The sequence below is a fragment of the Python bivittatus genome, unplaced genomic scaffold, assembly GCF_059951505.1.
Source record: "Python bivittatus isolate LINGU-HERP-01145 unplaced genomic scaffold, Pbiv_v1 ctg000220_np1212, whole genome shotgun sequence".
Lineage (NCBI taxonomy): Eukaryota > Metazoa > Chordata > Lepidosauria > Squamata > Pythonidae > Python > Python bivittatus.
Window position 1 is genome coordinate 7,983,325 of NW_028277048.1, and position 20,393 is coordinate 8,003,717.

Below are 20,393 nucleotides of genomic sequence, written 5' to 3' on the forward strand. Positions count from 1 at the left end.
TATGGTGGGATAAAACTGCTGTAATACAATGTATTTCCAATGGAATGCAACATTATTAGTGTTGCATTGGGTTTTATGCAAACATGCGTACAAATTATGTCTCACTGTAGTCAAGTGGGGGATGCGTTACTCATGACTGTATAATAGCCTCGATTAACAGCTTGGATTGTTTCTGTAAACTTCCAATAAAACAAAACTGTTTGCACCAAAATTATCTTTAAAAGCCAAATTGTACAATCCTGAAATATCAGGAGTAAAGCCAACCTCTTATCCCAACTGTGCAAACCAAATGCTGCAGTGCGTTCAAGAAGAATCCCGCATTACAGGATTTCACCCAGTTCACATCTTCCCATTGTAACCTGAGGAACTGAAAAAGAACTTAAAAGGAGGCTTTAGGAATTACCATCCACTCGAACTTTGTGGGCGAAATAGAACGCGATAGAGAAACGCCTGCTGACGGTGTCCTGCAACTCAAATCGAAAATACAGCGATACAGGCAGGCAATCTTATTAGAATATTCTGTTATTTTAAGCGAACTCGTTCCCTATATCTAAGGCTCCTAGGTCATATTCAAAATCATGTAGGAAAGCGACATAATTCTCCCGACTGTATCAAAGGTAACGCCTATTATGCTCTCCTCTTCATCATTCCTCCTCCTCCCGCTTCCAACAGGATAACATAAACACTCCAACGCTACCCGGAAAGCATTCGAGGCTACTCCAGAGCCATGTCTCTATAGCCATGTCTCTATAGCGTGGCCTCTACGCAATCCCCGCCCAGCACAGGCTCCCGCGAGGACCTGTCTATGGTCACAGCCATCCTAGAGCGGTACCTTTATAAGTGGTACGCAGGCGCGTCCCCACTTTCTTTCCGCTCGGCGAGGTGAGTACGCGTGTGATGGCGGCAGTGCGGTTCAGGGGAAGGGAAACGAACTAGGCCCCAGGCCGGTTCTCATTTTGAGCGTCGGGACTGAAATACTGTAACTCTTTCTCTTTCAGACCCGCAATCATGGGCCGCCGACCCGCACGTTGGTGAGTTTGTCGAGCGCTCCGCCCCGAGGATTAAGCAAAGGGAGCGTGGCTGGCTGTTCCTTGGGAAGGCGATGTGCTTCTGCCGGAGGAGGGAGGGAGGGAGAGAGAAAGCAAACCTTACTCTAAGACAGTGTTTCTTAAAGTGTGGTCCGAGGACCCCTGGGGTCCTCCAAGCTCTCCCAGGAGTCCGCAAAATCAAAATTATTTGCCAGATATTGACGATGCTCGCACAAATTTAAAACAATGTCACTCTTCTCATTATTTTTAAAAAATACGGGTTTTTTTCATGAAAAATAATTTATGTTAATATCTGACGGGTTTAACATTGTCATTTTTATATGATTCAAGAAATAAATGTTCTACGAATGTGTCAGTTTTCATTTTTAATATGATAAATATTGATAAATATAACCCATACAAACAAAAGCTCTTGTGGTCCTCCATAAATTTTAAAAGTGGGAAGCAGCCCTGAGAGCAAAATGTTTAAGAAACACTGTTCTAGGAGGAAACCACAGCAGTTGTTTGGGTCGTCTTAATGCTGAGTTCCTTTGGACTTTTCTCACTTTTTGAGAGATTAGTACAACTGTCATATATGAGCCGCAATGATCTGGACGGCCACTAATTGACAATAAACAACTTTTGCGCCCAGATACGGAGTGCCTAAGATAAGATTATTAACCATGGTTTGGCAAAAATATTTCCCATGTTCATACTTGTGACGAAAAGCTCATAATCAGAAGAAGAATCTGTTTAGCCCTGCATCTCTTCCTGGCAGTGGTCAGTTACACACAAGATATGAAGGCAACAGTTATTTACTAATGCTCATCCCTGTTTCTAATATGTTAACAGTACTTGGCATTTCTGTAAAGTAGTGTATACTGACATTGCCTTCATAGGATTACGCGTGAACATTTAGCAACAGTTTAGGTAAGAATATTTTCTGAAATGTATGTGTGGAGTATAGATTTAATAGGTGAGATTTAAACTGCAGAACTGATTTATAGCAGTTGTATCATACTGGGTTTGGACAGGCCTTAATGTGAGTTAAAAGCCTACACCAAGAGCTATTGTTGATGTTCACTGTTATGTTCTGAAACTGGATCATGCTCCCCCAGGTTTGTTTGTTTGTTTTTTTAGTTTTTTTTTATCCTGCCTTTATTATTTTTTTTAATAAAGCAGCAGACAAACCTCATACTCCTTCCTCTTCCTCCTTTCCCCACAACAACTACCCTTTGAGGCGAGTTGAGCTGAGAGGGAGTGACTGGCCCAAGTCACCCAGCCGGCTTTCATGCTTAAGGCAGGGCTAGAACTTAGTCTGTTGCTTTCTAGCCTGGTGCCTTAACCGCTAGACCAAACTGGGTTGGTTGAAACTTGGGGGGTGGGGGGCTCTACTGAATTAGCTGTCAGGCTTGCATGAGTGAAGTGAGGAACATAGCCCACAGTGACATTTGAGAGAAGGCTAAATCTATGAGTTTGTCAGAACTATGACAATGACAGAAACATTGATTCAATGGACAGTTTTCCTGTAAACTGTAAAAGTGTCTACGGACAGTACATGATAGCAAAATTTGGTACTGTCCATTTTTTTACATTTCTAGTCTTTTGCTTCATGATGCAGGGCAGCCTTGAATTTAAGCCACCGCAGGGTAGGTATAAATAAGAATTCACCTTGAGCTACAGGCATAAAATTCCCATTGGCAAGCAAACAAATTGCCAAGAGGGCTGGAACATTCCGTTTCATTGTAATCAATATAGAAATCCAGCAGAGTGCTGCAGGAAGCAGTTCTCTGCTTTGACTGCTACTTCCGATTCATAAGTGGATTTATAGAAAGGTGAGGTAAGGTGGTTTACCTCTGAGGCCAAATTCTTGATCCCCTCCCCTTGGTCCATTTTAGAGGTTCCACTAAGAGGCAATAGGTTGACTAGTTGGAAGTTGTTAAGACCAACCTACTAAAGAATAGCCCTCCCAACTTATATTTTGCCAAAAGATGGTAATATTGATTTATTTAAAGCATTCAGTTGGACTCCAATTTCCCACTCACAACTTAACATTTTTCCTCTAGTTATCGATACTGCAAGAATAAGCCTTATCCTAAGTCCCGCTTCTGCAGGGGTGTTCCTGGTAAGTAGGATGTTAACATTATCTCTTGAGTTTAACTATATTTAAAAATCCATTTAACAATATGCATATCTGTGGTTTTGGAGAGCCATGTAATATTTATTCTGATTTGGAACTGCCTAAGAGGACTCAGTAGCCTGATCAAAATGTTGGTTCCTAATTTAACCAGTGATTTCACAATTGATAAGGAATATCAGAAACTTACGCTCATTTATTTGCATATGACCTCATGTAACAGTGTTTATGTATTTTTCCCCTTTTTTCAGATCCCAAGATCAGGATATTTGATCTGGGCAGGAAGAAGGCCAAGGTTGATGAGTTCCCACTCTGTGGACACATGGTGTCAGATGAATATGAGCAATTGTCATCCGAAGGTAAGGAGCAGGTCATGTAGCCTGTCTGCTTGAATGCTACTGATATATGTAATCTCCCCTATTTACCTCCTGCATCTTCCTTTAGCTCTAGAAGCTGCTCGTATCTGCGCCAACAAATATATGGTGAAGAGTTGTGGCAAGGATGGTTTTCACATCCGTGTGCGCCTGCACCCCTTCCATGTCATCCGCATCAACAAGATGTTATCGTGTGCTGGAGCTGACAGGTGAGGAATGTGTTACAGAGCCAATTTTGATGTTTGACTTGTGCCGAAGCCTGAAAATAAGCGTGCAGTCAATTAAGCCGACCAACCACTGGTGCTGTCAGCGGCTGGTGTGCACTGTCTGCACACAGCAATTCCCTTGGTTGTGTACGTGCCCTGTTTGTTGTACAGAGCACCTTAAGGGACCTTGGGAACATAGATTAGTCAAGTATAGCAACAAGCAGAATGTGAGTGGTAATCAGCTGACTTTAGCATTGGGAAATTCTGCAAAGAGCTTGATTGGTGGTTTGCTTGATGGCACCAGCATCAGTGCACTGTACAGATTGCAAATTATGCTTTGGTTTCTCAATAGGCTCCAGACTGGAATGCGTGGTGCTTTTGGTAAGCCTCAGGGCACTGTGGCCCGTGTGCACATTGGCCAGGTCATCATGTCCATTCGCACCAAGGTGCAAAACAAGGAGCATGTTATTGAAGCACTGCGCAGAGCCAAATTCAAATTTCCTGGTCGTCAGAAGGTAGGCTTTATAAATATGTTAAATGTATGTTAAATATCTCAGTCAACTTGGGAGACCATATTGCATTGCTGTTCTTATCTCTGATTTATTTATTACATTTATGTCCCACCACAATCCAAATTGACTTGGCAGTTCCATAAGAATTCCTTTTTATTTTTTCCAAATCCACCGAGTGTTAGAAATTATGTATTGGGCTTGGAATTCTTACTTGTCAGCAAGATAACTCACAGAAAAGTAAATAGAATGGGAATAAATGAAGCGGGGAGGGCAGAAACGGGGGGGGGGGGGGAATCATGTTAAAAAATGGCCTGAACCTGGCTGAGGACTGCAGGAAAAAAGTAACATCCCCAGTGCATCCATATGGGAGAAGCAATTTGGTAGGGCAGTGTTTTTCAACCTCAGCAACTTTAAGATGTATGGGCTCCAACTCCCAGAATTCCCCAGCCAGCAGGGGCTCAGATTCCTGCCAAGTGGTCCATTGCAACCCCTCTTCTTTCTCCCGTCTGGTCACATGACCCAGAGCAGTGTGTAACCCCTCCCTTCCCTGTGTTTCCCAGTGTGCATGTATACTGTACATGTACATGAAATACATGGGGAAACAGATCCAATTCATCACACAGAAGAAAATATAGAAGCTTCCTATGACCACTGCTGATAAAGGGGTTGGAAAGAAATCCAAAAGCCGTGTTCTCCATTCTTTTCCTGCCTTGATTTCTGTGTTACAGTGACTGCCTCTAGATGGAATGGGAATGTAGGTATTTGTGTCCCTTAGTTCCTGGAAGGCAATAGCAGAGGCATGCATTCAGCCTTTTCAGCACAGATTGGATTCCTGGTCAATCTTCTCATCTCTTCTCTCCTTCCCTCTTCCAGATCCACATTTCCAAGAAATGGGGCTTCACCAAGTTCAATGCTGATAAGTTTGAGGAAATGGTGTCTGAGAAGCGCCTCATCCCTGATGGCTGTGGAGTTAAATACATACCCAACAGAGGTCCTTTAGATAAATGGCGTGCCCTGCATGCAGCATGAGGGCCTGATGTAGCTAGAGGACAACTATGCTAATTTCTTGGTAGAAGACGGATCAAAATAAACAGCTCTGTGTACCTACTGTGATCATTACTGTTAGAGTGATAATGGGTATATCTGAAAAGATGTAATTCTCATATTAGCAAATCTCTCTGGCTGATCTGTTACTGGCATTCCTAAGGAAGGGACAGAAGCCCAAGACTTGCAGGGCAAAAATTCAGAATTGGGTTCTAATGTGCTGAAAGCACATTTATTTTCTGTGGGAATGCTGGTAAGCCACCTGGAATGTTTATGTGCACAATTTACCAGTCTAACCCTTGCAACATACCAGTGTAGTTAGGTGCATTCTACATGGACTGCTGGAGGTTGCTGCACGTTAAATTGAGTATGTAGTTTGTGCAGATTGAAAAGCTTCCTTCAGAACAGGAAGTTTTAAGTTATTGAGGGTTGTTAGGGATAAATTATCTTTGTTTTTTAGATGTTTCTTAGCTCCAAGAAGTGGTAGCTGAATGCACAGCTACCAGCACTAAGCTACAAAAATGTGTTTTAAGTCTCCAGACCTAGAAAGCTAGTTCGGTTTTATAATTCTTCAGTGATATAGTAGTACTTTGGCAGAAATGTGAGAAGACTCCGATGTGGACACTTGAGTACTACTTTTATGCCCCATGAGGGCCTTCCAATTTTCATATAAGCCAATGTGCATTCAGCAGGAGAAATTGCAAGTTCTAAAATCTGAACTAGATGAGAATCAATTACATATTCAATCATGCCATGATTTAGATAACTGGCTTTAGACTGAAATGACAGAATTTACTAAGACTGGTGTGGAGAATGTAGTCTTGCCAACAACTTTGGAATTTCCAAACCATCCTTTGTCCACATGCTAACCTGGGCCATCCCTGCTTAGCTTCGATTGAGGTCAGCCAAGTGCTGCTAAGGCTGAACTCAGAATAACCACTTAACAAAATCAGGGAGTTGTATTCTTTTTCTATCATAGTCTGAAGGTGAATTGCATCACTGAAGCCAGGCAGGTTTATCACTTGTCCACATAGAAGACCCGTTGGAAACTATTATTGGGGGAAAAAACAGTTGTGTTAATGTATCAGGGAATTGTTCAGTGCTGAGGATGGCAAGACATTCTGGGACCAACATAGTTTAACTGAAATAAAGACAATTTAAAAACAAAAGGTTGGCAAACTGGAAAATGTAAATACGGAAGATGTAACTGAAAAATGGTTCATAAGGAGCTCCAAATTTTGAGTGACTTCATGTCCTAATGTGAAGGGCAAGGAATCATGTAAGATCATGACATCTCTGCCATTAGAAATTTATTTTATCTACCTTTCCTGTTTCTGAAATGTCTGTTCTTAAAGGGTTACTTTGGCAGAAAAAACTATTTGAAATGCTTCACTTTAAATCAGTATGTTATTGGGATCACAAATTAGACTTAAGCGATAGTTCGTTTTACCACAGTTTATTGAGTAAACTGGTGGGTTCATGCAACATGGTATGCCATGAGCCATATTCTATGAGCCGTAATGGCTGATTCACACAGTATATAAATCTAAAAACAAACTATAATGTGATTTGATGATTTGGTTTGCACAGCATCCTAAGTCTGGACTAATGAAACACATTTGCACAATATACACTGTCAAGCAATTCATACTATGGTTTAACCTAGTTGATAAAATGCCTGGGTTCTGGGAGACAAACTAATTTCATTTTAGCCTAACATTGTACAAAATTGCTTAATGTTTGGTGTAGACAAGCAATACATTGGAATTTGTGGATTTTTCTAACTCCTTGTCAAGTAACATTTGATTGCACATTAAGCCTATTATAATCTTAAGGGTTGGAAATGGCATTTTAACCTGGAGAGTCTCAGACAGCTGAATGTTTATCAAATACCGTGTCTGCCAGTCAAATGTTCATATTCAGTTGCAAATACAGGTAATGAAACTCAAGGCACACTTGGTTAGGACCACAGAGTTCCTTGATTCATACTTGTGGCAAAACTGTTCCTGCAAATAATAACTAATTACTACTACTTAAACCATAGGGCTGGAAAAGGCTATTTAGGCAATTGGGTCCACTCCCACCTCTTTCTTTTGCTTGAATGCATCCACCAAATCAGGGCTGCTATACCTCTGGACAATGGGTTCTACTACCAAACTGCTGTTGCTATTAAGAGGGGTTATTTTCCTGACATTGAAACTGGCTCTTCCTGTCGGTGATTCTCTTAGAGATCGCCTTCTTGGTGAAGTCTCAGCCTTTTGTTGGAAGAAGAGATGGGGTGAGGAGAATAGCAGAATTGCCTGGGCCCCACCCAAAAAATGTTTCATTGTTTGAAATGGTTAGAAGGTCCAATTCTTTCCATTCAAGGGAATGAAATGACCAGCTGAAATGGAATCCCAGGAGTTACTTCAATATTTGGAGTGACCAACACTAAAAGAGAGCAATAAAAATTACATTAGCATAGGAAACAATGAGAAGCAAGTGGTAGTGATGGTGAGGCTCATTTCTGTGATTAGGCAACATGCAAGTTGACAAATACTCCTGGACCCCAGGTGATCTTTAGTAGGGACCTATGTGAGAGGTTACTTACTTCTCCCATTTCCCTTCACTTTATGCACCAGGCCAGTGGACAACTTAGAGTTCCTGCTGGGTCTTTGGAGCAAGCTGCAGCTTCACCTCCACAGGATAGTGATCACTGATTTCTAAGGCCTGTAAAAACGAGAAAGTCTGGGTTCTCCAGGCCTGCCATGTGCAAACATCATTCCTTTGTTTAGGAGAGAGATTAAGCAAGCCAACCCACCTCTTCTTCAGATAGTCCAAGTGCCTGTGTGAAATTGTATGGCTTTGCTGATCCAGGCACAACAGCAGAGAGTAATTCTTCTCCATGGACTATGATCCTAAGAAAAGGACGGTGTCAGTTGGGCTCTGTTTCCAGGTTTCAGCAAGATGATTGGGGTACTGTACAGGTGGCCAATCTGTGTCAGGAGGCAGGAACTTACAGCATTCCTGGAGGACTGATAGGCCTAGCTGGGGAAGGGATTCAGAAGTGTTCTGACTGCACTTCTGACTGTTCCTCAATTCAACAGATTACGCACTTTAACTCATAGAGCAGCCCTACCATGTTTCTGATTAGTGGCCACTTACCTCAAAGGCTGACAGTGATAGGACTGTTTGTGGGATGAAGGAAACATTTTGGAGAAAACATGGCTGAACTTGGAAGCTGCAATTTAGTACCTGTCATAAGAACAGCAAGTCCGGTGGCTGACGGTGGTATCTTCTTTGTCACTGATCAGCCAGTGGAAGGCAGGGTGATTGCGCAGGCGGATCCTTGTCCATGCGCTTGTTGGAATGTAGGCACCAGCTGCATTCAGGTCTCCCAGCACCATCACATTCTGCTGAGATGGAAGAGGAGGAAAAATTGGAAGCGTTCATCAGCTCATCTAGTTCAGCAACATCCACCCCCTGCTCCCAGAATGTACCTCCGTTTTCCACCATTGAATTAGCTCCATGCATACTTCGAACAACAGGTCAAGTTCATGGACAGCTTCCCGAGGACAGGTATGATGCAAGAGCAGCACAAAGTCTGAAGCAACTGTGGAGAGGTGATAGCAAGACAGACAATGTGAGCTGATAGAAGAGTTTATCCACATCTAGCAACACACTTCCAGAAAGACAGTTTGGTGTAGTGGTTAAGGCACCAGGTTAGAAACCAGGAGACCCTGAGTTCTAGTTCTGCCTTAGACACAAAGCCAGCTGGGGGAACCTTGGGCCAGTCACTCTCTCAGCCCTAGGAAGCAGGCAAGGGCAAACCGCTTCTGAAAACCTTGCCAAGAAAACTCCAGGGACTAGTCCAGGCAGTCCCCAAAAGTCAACACTTGAAGGCATAAAAAAAAAAAATGCAATACACTTCCAAGCACCTTGTCCTCATGGCTACAAAAATAGCCCCAAAAATGTACATAAGGATGTGCTGTGGTGGCACAACTGTATCTTGTGTGGTTCTTTGTCCTTTTCCATTATTTGCAAATAATTATGGGCATACAGTATATTATACTTACAGTATATTATGCAGTATACTTTAGGTTTATATTAAGCCTTTCTATTCAATAATAGTAAATCAGCAGTACTGGTCCAAGAAACTACTTGGATGTCATTGAATATCTCAGTCAAGATAGGATGCTGAATTTTTAGTTCAGCACTAGGCAACCCATGATCTGCTGGGTCATTGTTTTAGAGAGATTTCTTTACCTAAACAGAGAATCAGAATGACCAAGGCCAAAAAAGCAGTGGGAGTATGAGCAACTTACAACTTGCTGCCAGCTTCCCCATTGACTTAGCTTGTGGGAAACTGGCAGGGAGCATCAGAAATCTTCCTTCCCTCCCTCCCTCCCTCCCTCCCTCATATAATATAGGCTTGCGCCATTTGCCCTCCGGTCACAATCCTCAGGAGAGTCCCGATGAAGCCTCCTCCTCCACCTCGGCTGACCTGCAGAACTGCCTGCCACTTTGCTAGGGGGAGGTGGAACAAAGGGAGCCATGGACCATGAGGAAAACTGCAGCCCCACTCCCCACTGAGGTGGGTCCCCAGGGGCCCCCTCCCTCAATGGAGGAAGAGGGTTCACCTGTTGACCACCGGTGCCCCCCCAGCCAGTCCTACCTTGCCAGCATGCATCCAAGTTGCTCCCTCATCCTTCCCTCAATGCCCACTGCCATTAAGAGATTTCAAATTTCTGCCTCGTTTCCAAAGCAGCCAATCACCACTCACATGTCGGGCCTTGCCATCAGTTGATTGGGTGTAGGGGACAGAGGGAGGTGGGAAAGAGGTCAGGAATATGCCCATGATGATCATGTGACCTGGGCTGATCACGGTGGCATAGCAGCACAGCAGTGCTGAAGCAGCCACAAATTTCCCAAATTTCAATCCCACAGGAGTAATGATTCCCAGATTTTGGATGCATTCTGTAAATTAGCCCATTCAAGATACCTTGATTCAAAAATTGTTGCCCATGATGCACCATTTCCCCCAGTTGAAGGTTACAGACATGAGAGTTTTAGTAGTATATAGATTCTTTTTTTAAAGCATAAGATACATAGAATCCTGCCTATAACCCCATTAACTGTTCCATTATCAGTTAATGCTCTATATAGTGAAGAGAACAATTAGCTACATACTTCAGGAACAGTTTCCACCATATTTAGTGGGTTGTATTTCTTATAATCTTGTGTACTATGCCTTCTTCAGAGCTGGAAAGTTGTGATTACAAAATGCTAAGATTTCAGTCCCTGACATTCTTTCTCTTGCCATATCTTGCTGCATGTCGCTGAGTTCCTGGACTTAAGGAATTTCTGCCCATAAGTTCTTAGACCTATGTATAGAACCACTAGACCTTACCTGTATATGGAGAGTGGAAATGCACAGCAAAGGGTCCCCTAGCAAAAGCCTTAAAGTCTCTGGCATCCTCATCTCCAACTTGGCACCAAGCCGTAATTGACACAGCATCCCTACTGTCAGTGAGAAAAATAATCAGGATAAAAAGGTTGTGTCCATGAGGCTTCATTATCCAAAAGATGAAGTATGGACTCTTCCTCTGGTTAATTGTTTTCATAGCTTAGTCCTCTGCTTTTGGCAGTTGCCTCAAACCCAAAGTAACTCTATCCAAGCATGATTCTCACAGAATCTTCTTTAACAAGATTTATTGAGATGAAAGGGGTACAAGATTTTTCAGCAATTGTATTATTGCTCATTGAGAACCAATTTACCGCCTACTCCCTTAGGGCTTTTCTAGTTTCCTTTAACTTTCCTGTAATCCAAAGAGGAGGCAGGTCTTTTCACTGGTAATGGAAAAGCTTGCAACTGGTTGTTTACATAACTGTTTCCTGAATCTTTATCAATCAAGGAACTTACCATAACATCATACATGAAGGTGAATTTAGATCTGAGACAAATCACCTTGGGCAGTTACTGTCACCCAGGACTGTCTGACCCAAGTTTCTACTGAAGGACCAGATTGGGGACAGATGATCCTGGAGAAAATACATCTACATTTATGTGGTGATTAAGAGCTGACATAAACTTGATGGCACATAATGAATCATAAACAAATCTACTGGGAAGGTAAATCATAGGCAGGACAGAGATATTAGGGAATAAAGACTGTGATTTAAGTGTTGATACACAGTATAAAGTTTGTTAGCAGTTATAATAGCTTTCCGCAGATATTTCAGCCAGTGTTAGCTATGCTTCTGGAAGCTCTGGTTTAATTACATTTCCAGATCCTGCAGATATTACCGATACACAAACACGTTCTGCTCCTTGTAACTGCTTCGCCCAAGTCTCTTGCTCTCTAGGTAGCTATAGCGATGAGAAGGATCATACCTGTCATGGGGGGGAGGGGGAAGGAGGAAATCAGTGATGCCATCCTACTTAAAAAAACCAAGATGCCACCTTCCCACTGGGACTGTACATTTCATTCCCGGTTCAGGAAAACTGGCCTATTTCAACTCCCAAAAGAAGAGATAAAACTCTTGTTGGTGGTTTCTCTTTTCCCTGATTCTAAACTAACATTTACAAGGAAGTACCTGTGATCCAAAAGCTATGTCTGCTTTCCACATGTTTTAGAATCAGTACAAGCTATTTCACTGCACACAGAAGAACGTCAGGACACATCCACTTCCCAGGTAAAAATGCATAGTATTTAAGGATGGTCACAGTAACTCTGACATCTCAGGCAGAACATTCCATAAGCAGCCTCCTTTGGATGTAAAAAGGCCGCAATTCATTAATTAAGAATGTGCTGCCCTCGATGACACCCAAACTCCATGATCAGAAGCATCTATCTCACTCTGCCTAGAAATAGAGCATTGTGGAATGAAATAAGACCGCAGTCACATGTAGAAGAAGATGGAAGAATTCTCTTCCTGCTGCCATTAGAACAATCTATATGAATAACAGGTACAATATCAATGCTACAGATTCTAATGTTTTTCACTCTTTGGTGCGCTGGCCAAAGTGTGGTCCTCCATTTTTGCCCTGTTGCATTACTGTCTGGAGATCACATTATTCTGCTGTACATAAAGACCGAGTCTATGATTAGAAGTGTTTGCTGGTACCTATTGAGCCTCCGCAGCAGGGCCTGAATAGCCAACCCCTTGGAATCACGCACCTCTTGCACAGCAGAGATATCACAGCGAGAGAGGATCTGGTAGTGAGAAAAGAGGTATACTTATTGTTATGCCCATCCATTGCTGTCATGACTTGAGATGTTCACCTAAGCATCTTCTACATCAGTGTTTTTCAAACTTGGCAACTTTAAGATGTGTGATCTTCAGCTCCCAGAACTCTGGGGAATTCTGGGAGTTGAAGTCCACACATCTTAAAGTTACCAAGTTTGAAAAAAACTGCTCTACATTATTTGCAAGAGATTCTGGTGTTGCTGCTTGGAAGATCAAAGCATCATAGGCCTATATTGCATAATAATCTGCCCTCCAAGTTCCATAAGTGATTAATGTTGTCAAGCCCCATGCAGCTGGGCAAGTTCAAGAAAGAAAGAATCACATGGACTTCTATAAAGTATCTTCAATGCTGGATACATCCAGAATCTTGGAAACTGTAAGAGGAATTTCTAACCCACGTTTAGAGTGAGTTTGTTAAGAAAGAGTCCCTTTGAATGAACTCAAATGCTTTTTCCTGAGTTTCTTGCCACCTGAGCCCAGTTGCTGTTTATAAAATAAGCTGCCAACTAACTTGCCTTTGGTCTCCTGATTGTTTATGTCTACTCTCCCCTCCATTATTCCCCCCCCCAATCTCTCCCAATTTTTCAGGATGCTGTATCTCAAACCAGTCCACTGAACACTCATTGACAAGAATTAGGTCATCCCATGCTTATTAAAATAAGAAATCCTTTTGGTTAGCGTAGGGTGACTGATCTGTATTAACGTAGGTAACTTTCTGATCTTTGGTCAATCAAGGTCAGTATTGTCAACTCCAGGGTTGACAGACAGAAACCCTAGAGCTGCTCCAGACTCCCAGGCTCCTTTTTTGTACCTCCCCAGCCCCTTCCTCCTATATTTGCTGAAAAATAGCAACAGTTTCCCACCATTGTGTAGCATAAGTCCTAAAAAATGCAGGGTAAGTTCTAAAGTAAGCAGAAAGTAGATAAACATAAATCCAAACTCCTTCCGAAACCAAAGGAGGAAAAGAAAACCCTGCTTCTGCTCACTTCGCAAAAATCACCCCTCAGCTCCAACCACCAAAACACGAAAGCACTTCCCAACTCTGCTAGAGAGAACTGAGGCTGAATCTGAGACCTTTCCTACCTGCTCAAACATTGCTATAGTTATGAGATTGGACTGGAGTGCCACTTGCTTTTATACAGTAACATGCTTTCTACTTCAGCTGAAATGGTGTCAATTTTTATTTCAAGTTGTTGAATTTTCCCAATTGATGGATGAACTGTTGCATTTCCCCTTTTTGTTCATATAATGTGGTGGCCTGGGCATGACTTCCGGCACAACTACTTTGAATGAGGATTCTTCTATTTCTTCGTTAGATTTGTATCTCACCTTTCATTCAGGATCTCAAGGTGACATACATACTCCTCCCACTTCCCATTTTTCCCCACAACAGCCACCCTGTGAGATAGGTTGGGCTGAGAGAGTGACTGGCCCAAAGTCACCCCGTAAGCTTCCGTGGCTGAGGGAGGACTTGTCCACTTCTGCCCTGCACCACTCCAGCTGTCCCTGGGTCACTTCTGAAGCTGGGCTGAGTGCCAGCCTCTCTCACTGCACTGTCCTCACCACTTCCTCCACCTGCAAGTCCAAACAGAAACTCACCTGGACAAGAGCTCCCATGACCTTCTGGTTGGCTGCCTTGGCTTGCCCAAAGCTGCGTATGTTGAAAGCACAGATTTTGAAAGATGCAGCCACAAGCATCATGTCCAGCAAGAGAAGCAGAAAGGTGAAGGCTTGCGCCATAGGCCTAGTATGTGTTTGATCGTAGGAGGGAGCATGTGTGTCTCCAGCTGCAGAGGAGGAAAACAATGGCACAGAGGACTACATTGCCACATCAGCAAGGAGGAGGACACTGGCTTTTGTGCTGCAGGTTGAGTTGGGCATGGAACAATGTAGCAGAGAAAACGCTGGACTTCGCTGGGCTGGTCCCCCTCCATCTGATTCCTGATTCTTTAGCATCCCCTGTAGATGGTCCTCAGGAGCATTCTGGTAGGACCCAAAGGTTGTCTGAAAAATCCGTTTAGAAATTTCCACCCCTACCCTGTTGTCATCTAGATGAGCTGGAGTGCAATTCCATCAGTTCCCAGGCTGAGGAAGGCTGAATGAACCACACTAGCCAATTCGCCTTTTCACATCTATACTTTTATTGATCCATTTTGATTTTTCATAGAGATTGTTCATGCAGTTTCATGGTACAGTTGGGGTTGTGCATGTATGTGGGTATATATCCATCTGTATTACAAGCATGTGTATGTGTGTGGCCATATGTACTTTTGTGTGTGTGTACGCGCACGTGTGTGTGCCTTCAAGTCAGTTTTGACTCCTGGTGACTGCCTGGACAAATCCCTGCAGCTTTCTTGGCAAGATTTTCGGAAGTGGTTTGCCCTTGCCTCTTTCCTAGGGCTGAGAGAGAGGGACTGGCCCAAGGTCACCCAGCTGGCTTTGTGCCTAAGGCAGAACTAGAACTCACAATCTCCCGGTTTCTAGCCTGGTGCCTTAACCACTACACCAAGCAGGGTCTCTTGTATGTACATGCATGCTTATAATAAATTTTACCACATCAAGTAAGATCCTTCTTGAACAACTGTGTTGGAAACATGACGATCGCCCATTATATTTTCTATTAATGGTGTTTTTAAAAAAAGACTGCAAATAATGGGGAAGAACAAAGTGAAAAACAAGGTTTTGCCATGGGAATAGAGCTAACCTATAAATAAGGAGTGACAGCGATTGGGAAATAGTGCAAAGCAAGACATTTTGTGAGTATCTTCAATACATAGCAGGGATTCTGCTGAGACCATTTTAAACAACAGTGCATCATTTTAGAGAGAATTAAAGAGTTCCTGATTAATCCAGTGTTCATTCCTTAGTTAGATATTTACACATATTTATATATTTCCAGATTCCCCAAAAGACACCAGTTTACAAAATAACCAGTACATGGTATAAAATCCACAAAACTGTCCATCCACCCCAGTGTCTATTAACTGGCAACACTTTTTTGGTTAAAATTAAAAATTACAGTAAAAGCTTGCTTAATCATGTGTTTAACTTTAGGAAGCGGTAAAAGTGCAGAAAGCACTGAAATTTATGAATCACCAGAAATATGTTAAGACTGCCCCAAAGGAATTTTTTTTCACATAATTATCTAATATCTTCCAGCGTTTTCTTTTTCTTTTTAAGTCCAGATAGGCTCTGTTCTGCAGATGTATATTAAAACAATCATAAATGAAGGACTAAGGAAGCTTACAGACCATTATCTATATGGACAATTCTGCTCACATGTTCATCCCTGTTTATATAGACCTAGATTTCTTTTTAGCTGGACAGGGAACTGAACTTCAGCTTGTAAATATCAATGCTATTTTTGGTGCTGATTTTCAGATATAGCTATTGCTTACATTGTGTTGTACAATATATAATATTTATACTGTACAAAATGAGTCCACACTGCTCAGTGGGATAGGTTGGAATCATACACTCACACGAAACATATACATTATTCTTTTATGAAATGTTCCCTTAGTCAAGAGGGAAAAATCAAGTACCCTATTCCTATAGTTTTATACTGATGTTTCTGTTCCTTATTATTCACCGCCCACCCTTTTTTTTCAGTAGCCAAACTGCTCTGTTTGGCTACCAAAAAGGGAGCTTACGTATGAGCAGTTATTACTTTTTAAATGCACTCTCCAGAACATCTTTCATGAATGCACTTACTGAAGACGCAATCCACTGAGAAAGGAAGAAATGGCCCTGAGCTGGAACGATGGAAACCTAAATATAGGTTAAACTTGGTATTTCTCCCCCAAGAAGCCTTCTGTAGCAGAAGGAAATATACTTTTGTGTTAAACTGGAAAGTATCTATCAGAGGAGCTTTAGATACAGGAATACCCAGTTTTACAAATAAAGCAATATGTACAGTTTTTCTGAAACTGTAAATACCGCAGCTTCAGAATAAAGTCCAAGGAGCCTATGTTTCCTTTAAAAAAATAAGGAAAAAGATCCCAATACTCTTTTATCTTGAATGTTAGTTGTTTACCCCATGAAGACATTTTGTCCTGGGAAGCATGTGGCTCTAAGAACTCCACCTGCATTCTGTAGTAACACGTTACTGGATTATGAGTCACTCAAATATTTTCACCTGCATAGATCACTTGTTTAGGTAAAGGGTGAGATGAGATGAGATCCTAATTTCCCCCACCAGCTGACAGATTTTTGTTGCAAATTTTGGAGGAGGTAGGAGTCCAACTTGATATCCACCGAACTGAAGCTATCCCTTGCAACAGAAAACACATGCAAATTCTTTCTGGAGGAAGGCAGAGACAGAATTCACTGCCTAGAAGTTCAGCTGTGGTGTAAAGCCCATGTTCACTCCTTATGTCTGAACAGCACATATATACTGGAGCACATAAATGCTGTACATCTGGGATTAGTAAAATGATCACTGTTAAAATGATTGCACTAGCAGCAGAAAGATGTGGTATTTCTTTCATTGAAGAGATATTCGGAAGTGATCCTAGACAAGGTAACTTCTCTCGGCTTCAACTCCCCATCTGCAAAATAGCTGCATAAAATCTTCATAAATAATCTTTTCAAGGAATACTAAGATATTACATGTAGAGTGCTTTGCATTCTCCAGAGCGTGATCTAAATACTAATTATTGTCATGGGGTTTTTTCTCTCTCTCTTTTCACTGGATCCTTTTGCCCAAATGAGGTTCCCTAGCAAAAGGGGGAGGGGGGGGAAGAAAGAAATGAAGTGACTTTCCATTACTTGCTTGGTTAAAGAATGACTAGTTCTTGCTTTTTTTCTTCTTCTTTTTGTCTCCACATGCTTTTGTTCAGGGTTATTTCATCGTTCCAGAATGCTTGGGACAATCTCCCAGAATGAGTCTAAACTGCAAATCTCATGGCTATGGTATTCAGTTTAACTTTTGAGCTATTATTCTGAATTCTCCTCATCCTTTCCCCCCACTTCACGTGATGAAGAGTTCTGGGCAGTTCCAAATATTGCACATGCCTTTGTGTCATTTTGGTTGGTCCTGATAAAGGACATCATAGATGTCATTAGGACCCAGTCTTATCCATTTGAGGATAGAGGCTACAGCAGAAACCTTATTATGTTGGTAGAATGCAAGATTGTCCACTTGCAAAACATCACAGTGAAACCCTTTGCCAGCACAATCGTTTCTCCAGATTAGGCCTTCCATCAGGATATCCAAAGTGTGGGTGGAGGCACCAGCCCAATAGAGGAGCCAATTTTCACTGCATCTTATATTTCTCCAAACCATGATCCCATCGAAAATACACTTTCACAGCAGCCTCAGATTCCATGTGCCCATGGCCATTTAGTCCATTTTCTCCATAATAGAACATAGAGAACATAGGCTATAGGACAAAGGAGCAGCCAATGAAAGCACACAAGCTTCAGTATATAAATCTCATTGAGGAAGGTCCTGCTGTCACCTTTTTGAACTCAGATCATGAGTCTGGCCCGAGGAAGCTCTCTTTGTAACCGGGTGTCAGGGTTGAGCTTCTGATAAGGGTAAGACAGAAGCTATCCAGTATTCAAGATCCCTGAGCTAGTTGAGCCAAAGTACAATCAGGAAGCAGAATCAAGAAATCAGAATGCAAGGATATGAGTAGATACTCAAATTCAAAGAGTCTTTGCCCAGGCAAGGCTCAACTGGATGAGAAAAATTTATACATTTTTGCTGCCTCAAGGGTCCTTCTGCCAATCCTGATGAGAAGGATCAATCCAAAATGTGAAGGTACTCTGAGGAGAGCCTACTGTCTGAACATCAGGGGTTCACCACAGAGGGAAGCTGCATCCAGAGACAACATAACTGATTTAAGCGCTGATTGTGACAGTAGCAAGTGTCCTTTTGGTAATCCTCCACTTCTCTCACTACAGGATAAGCACAGCAGCCATCTTCTTCCTTCAGATGCCACATCTTGAGTCTGAAATCACAGCTATGGCCAGCAACACCAGACCAGCTAAACTAGCTGGCTGAAGCTTCTTACAGGATGAGACAAGCTCCACCTCTACAGGATAATGATCACTGACCTCTAAGGCCTGGAACAGTGAGGAGAGAAAGAAAAGGATCAGAAGTGGACATTTTCCTATTTCCTGCTCTGAACACAAGGGGGGAAATGCCTTCATCACAAATTCTAACGCTTTAGCCCAACCTTTCCTAAGCCAGTGCCCTTCAGAGCTGTGGGACTATAGCTTCCATCATCCCAAATCATTGAGAAAGGTCTTGCAGCTAGAACTTAAAATTGCTTAATAAACATGGAGCACTGAACTTTACAGATCTCAGATACTTCAGTACTTCTTTGATGGAAAAGAAGAAAATATGAGAGAAGAGGCAGTTAAAATAATCTCTCAAACATTAGATGACTTAGACAGAGGGAGTCACTTAATATATCTTGATGTTTTATAGAAATGGTGTTCAGGGATTGGTTTTCCAGTCCTCTGGTGAATTCTAGCCTATGATTTTAGCATCCTGTTTAAATATCTTTCTCCTATCATAGTATAGAGAACTAGTGGCTAACGTAAAAAATTATTGGATCAAACCTGACATTGGTTCCCACAATACAAAAAGCCACATGGTGATCTTTACCTTGATTTAGGGGATAAAAGGTTTATATAACAAACTAAGCCAAAACCTAATTGGCCACACTGTGGTTTAATGCGTTGCCATTATGCCCTTTTCTCTACTAAATTGATCTCTTAAAGCATCATAAATTGTTTCTGAGCACCATTCATTTCTTATGAGGAAAGCCTTAAGTGGTTTCAGGCCAACGTATCTGAAAAATTACATTTCATATGATTTTCCTGCCTCTTGTGTTGAGGATTGACAGCCCAGAGTCATTGAGAGTTGGGCAGCATACAAGTTTAATATATTATTGTTGGTCACACAGTCAACCAGATGATTAGACTGGATTTGGCATTTTTATCTATCAAATCCTTCCCAAGGACCTGGGATAGGTAGATGTTGTTGTTTGATGGTGTCACATGAAGTAAGCTGTTCCAAGTAAAGCTTTCTTTTGCAATTGACTGATGGTGATTTTGTCAATGCCAATGGTGTTTAAGTGGTGCTCCAGATGTTTTGGGATTACACCCAAGGCACCTATAATTATTGGTACTATCTTTGCTTTCTTTTGCCACAGTTGTTCTATTTCTATTTGCAGGTCTTCGTATTTTGTGATTTTCTCCAGTTCTTTCTCTTTTATTCTGCTGTCTCCAGGTACTGCAATGTCCACTATCCAGACTTTTTTGTCTTTCTTATCAACAGTTGTTAAGTCTGGGGTGTTATGTGGCAGGTCCTTGTCTGAATTCTAAAATCCCAGAGCACTTTAGCTTCTTCATTTTCTATTACTTTGTCTGTTTTGTGGTCCCACCAGCTCTTGCTTGCAGGCAAATGGTATTTCTTGCAGATATTCCAATGCACTATTGTTGCTACTTTGTCATGCCGTTGTTTGTAATCAGTCTGTGGATCTTCTTGCAGCAGCTAACTAGGTGGTCCACTGTTTCTTCAGCTTCTTTGCAGAGGCGGCATTTGCTGTCTGTTGCTGTCTTCTCAATTCTGGCTTTGTATGCATTTGTTTTAAGGCTTGGTCTTGTGCAGCCAGAATTAGCCCCTCTGCCCCTTTTTTCAACTTTCCTGCTCTTAGCCATTGCCAGGTCTTGTTGTTATCTACGTTGCCTACTAGTTTTTTTGTGTACTGGCCATGAAATACTTTGCCTTGCCATGTCTCTTTTCTATTCTTCATTTGGTCTTTCTTGTAAGCCAGTTTGCTTACAATGCTCTTTTTTCTTCTTCAATTGTCTGGTGTACTTGCAACATTCCATGCCCACCTATG

The 20,393-nt window shown here is 42.0% G+C and overlaps 3 protein-coding genes and 1 non-coding gene across 5 annotated transcripts in view; 2 read left to right on the forward strand and 2 right to left on the reverse strand.

Annotated features, from left to right (window-relative positions):
• Positions 1 to 887: 887 nt before the first annotated feature.
• Positions 888 to 5,360, forward strand: RPL10 (ribosomal protein L10). Its single transcript, XM_007420465.4, has 6 exons — positions 888 to 1,031; positions 3,095 to 3,153; positions 3,417 to 3,524; positions 3,610 to 3,748; positions 4,098 to 4,260; positions 5,131 to 5,360. The coding sequence occupies exons 1-6, from the start codon at positions 1,009 to 1,011 to the stop codon at positions 5,284 to 5,286; spliced, it is 648 nt and encodes a 215-aa protein (XP_007420527.1). The 5' UTR covers positions 888 to 1,008; the 3' UTR covers positions 5,287 to 5,360.
• LOC112540447 (small nucleolar RNA SNORA70) lies at positions 3,811 to 3,944 on the forward strand. Its single transcript, XR_003084536.2, has one exon. It is a non-coding gene; the product is annotated as a small nucleolar RNA SNORA70 (small nucleolar RNA).
• A 2,539-nt stretch (positions 5,361 to 7,899) lies between the features above and the next one.
• On the reverse strand, positions 7,900 to 14,271 carry LOC103062907 (deoxyribonuclease gamma-like). The gene is made up of 8 exons (XM_025165465.2): positions 14,131 to 14,271; positions 12,409 to 12,497; positions 11,588 to 11,674; positions 10,691 to 10,803; positions 8,781 to 8,893; positions 8,536 to 8,693; positions 8,102 to 8,198; positions 7,900 to 8,010 (listed from the first exon to the last, which is right to left on the reverse strand). Exons 1-8 carry the CDS (start codon positions 14,269 to 14,271, stop codon positions 7,936 to 7,938), a joined length of 873 nt encoding a protein of 290 aa, XP_025021233.2. The 3' UTR covers positions 7,900 to 7,935.
• Positions 14,272 to 14,653: 382 nt separating this feature from the next.
• The window catches only part of DNASE1L1 (deoxyribonuclease 1 like 1), a 33,859-nt gene continuing 28,119 nt past the window's right edge, over positions 14,654 to 20,393 (reverse strand). For both annotated transcript variants that reach the window (XM_088137777.1, XM_007420463.4), the window contains exon 9: positions 14,654 to 18,603. In XM_088137777.1, coding sequence (XP_087993903.1) covers positions 18,469 to 18,603 — 135 coding nt within the window. In that variant the 3' untranslated portion in view covers positions 14,654 to 18,468. The remainder of the gene's footprint in view (positions 18,604 to 20,393) is intronic.

Excerpts from the sequence above, each read along its gene's own strand:
- RPL10 (XM_007420465.4), top strand. The coding sequence starts at position 1,009 with ATGGGCCGCCGACCCGCACGTTG. Across the intron at positions 1,032-3,094 it reads GGCCGCCGACCCGCACGTTG|TTATCGATACTGCAAGAATA; the intron begins GTGAGTTTGTCG and ends TTTTTCCTCTAG. Across the intron at positions 4,261-5,130 it reads AATTTCCTGGTCGTCAGAAG|ATCCACATTTCCAAGAAATG; the intron begins GTAGGCTTTATA and ends TCCCTCTTCCAG.
- LOC103062907 (XM_025165465.2), bottom strand. The coding sequence starts at position 14,271 with ATGGCGCAAGCCTTCACCTTTCTGCTTCTCTTGCTGGACATGATGCTT. Across the intron at positions 8,694-8,780 it reads TTCAATGGTGGAAAACGGAG|AATGTGATGGTGCTGGGAGA; the intron begins GTACATTCTGGG and ends CCATCTCAGCAG. Across the intron at positions 8,011-8,101 it reads TTGGACTATCTGAAGAAGAG|GCCTTAGAAATCAGTGATCA; the intron begins GTGGGTTGGCTT and ends TCGTTTTTACAG.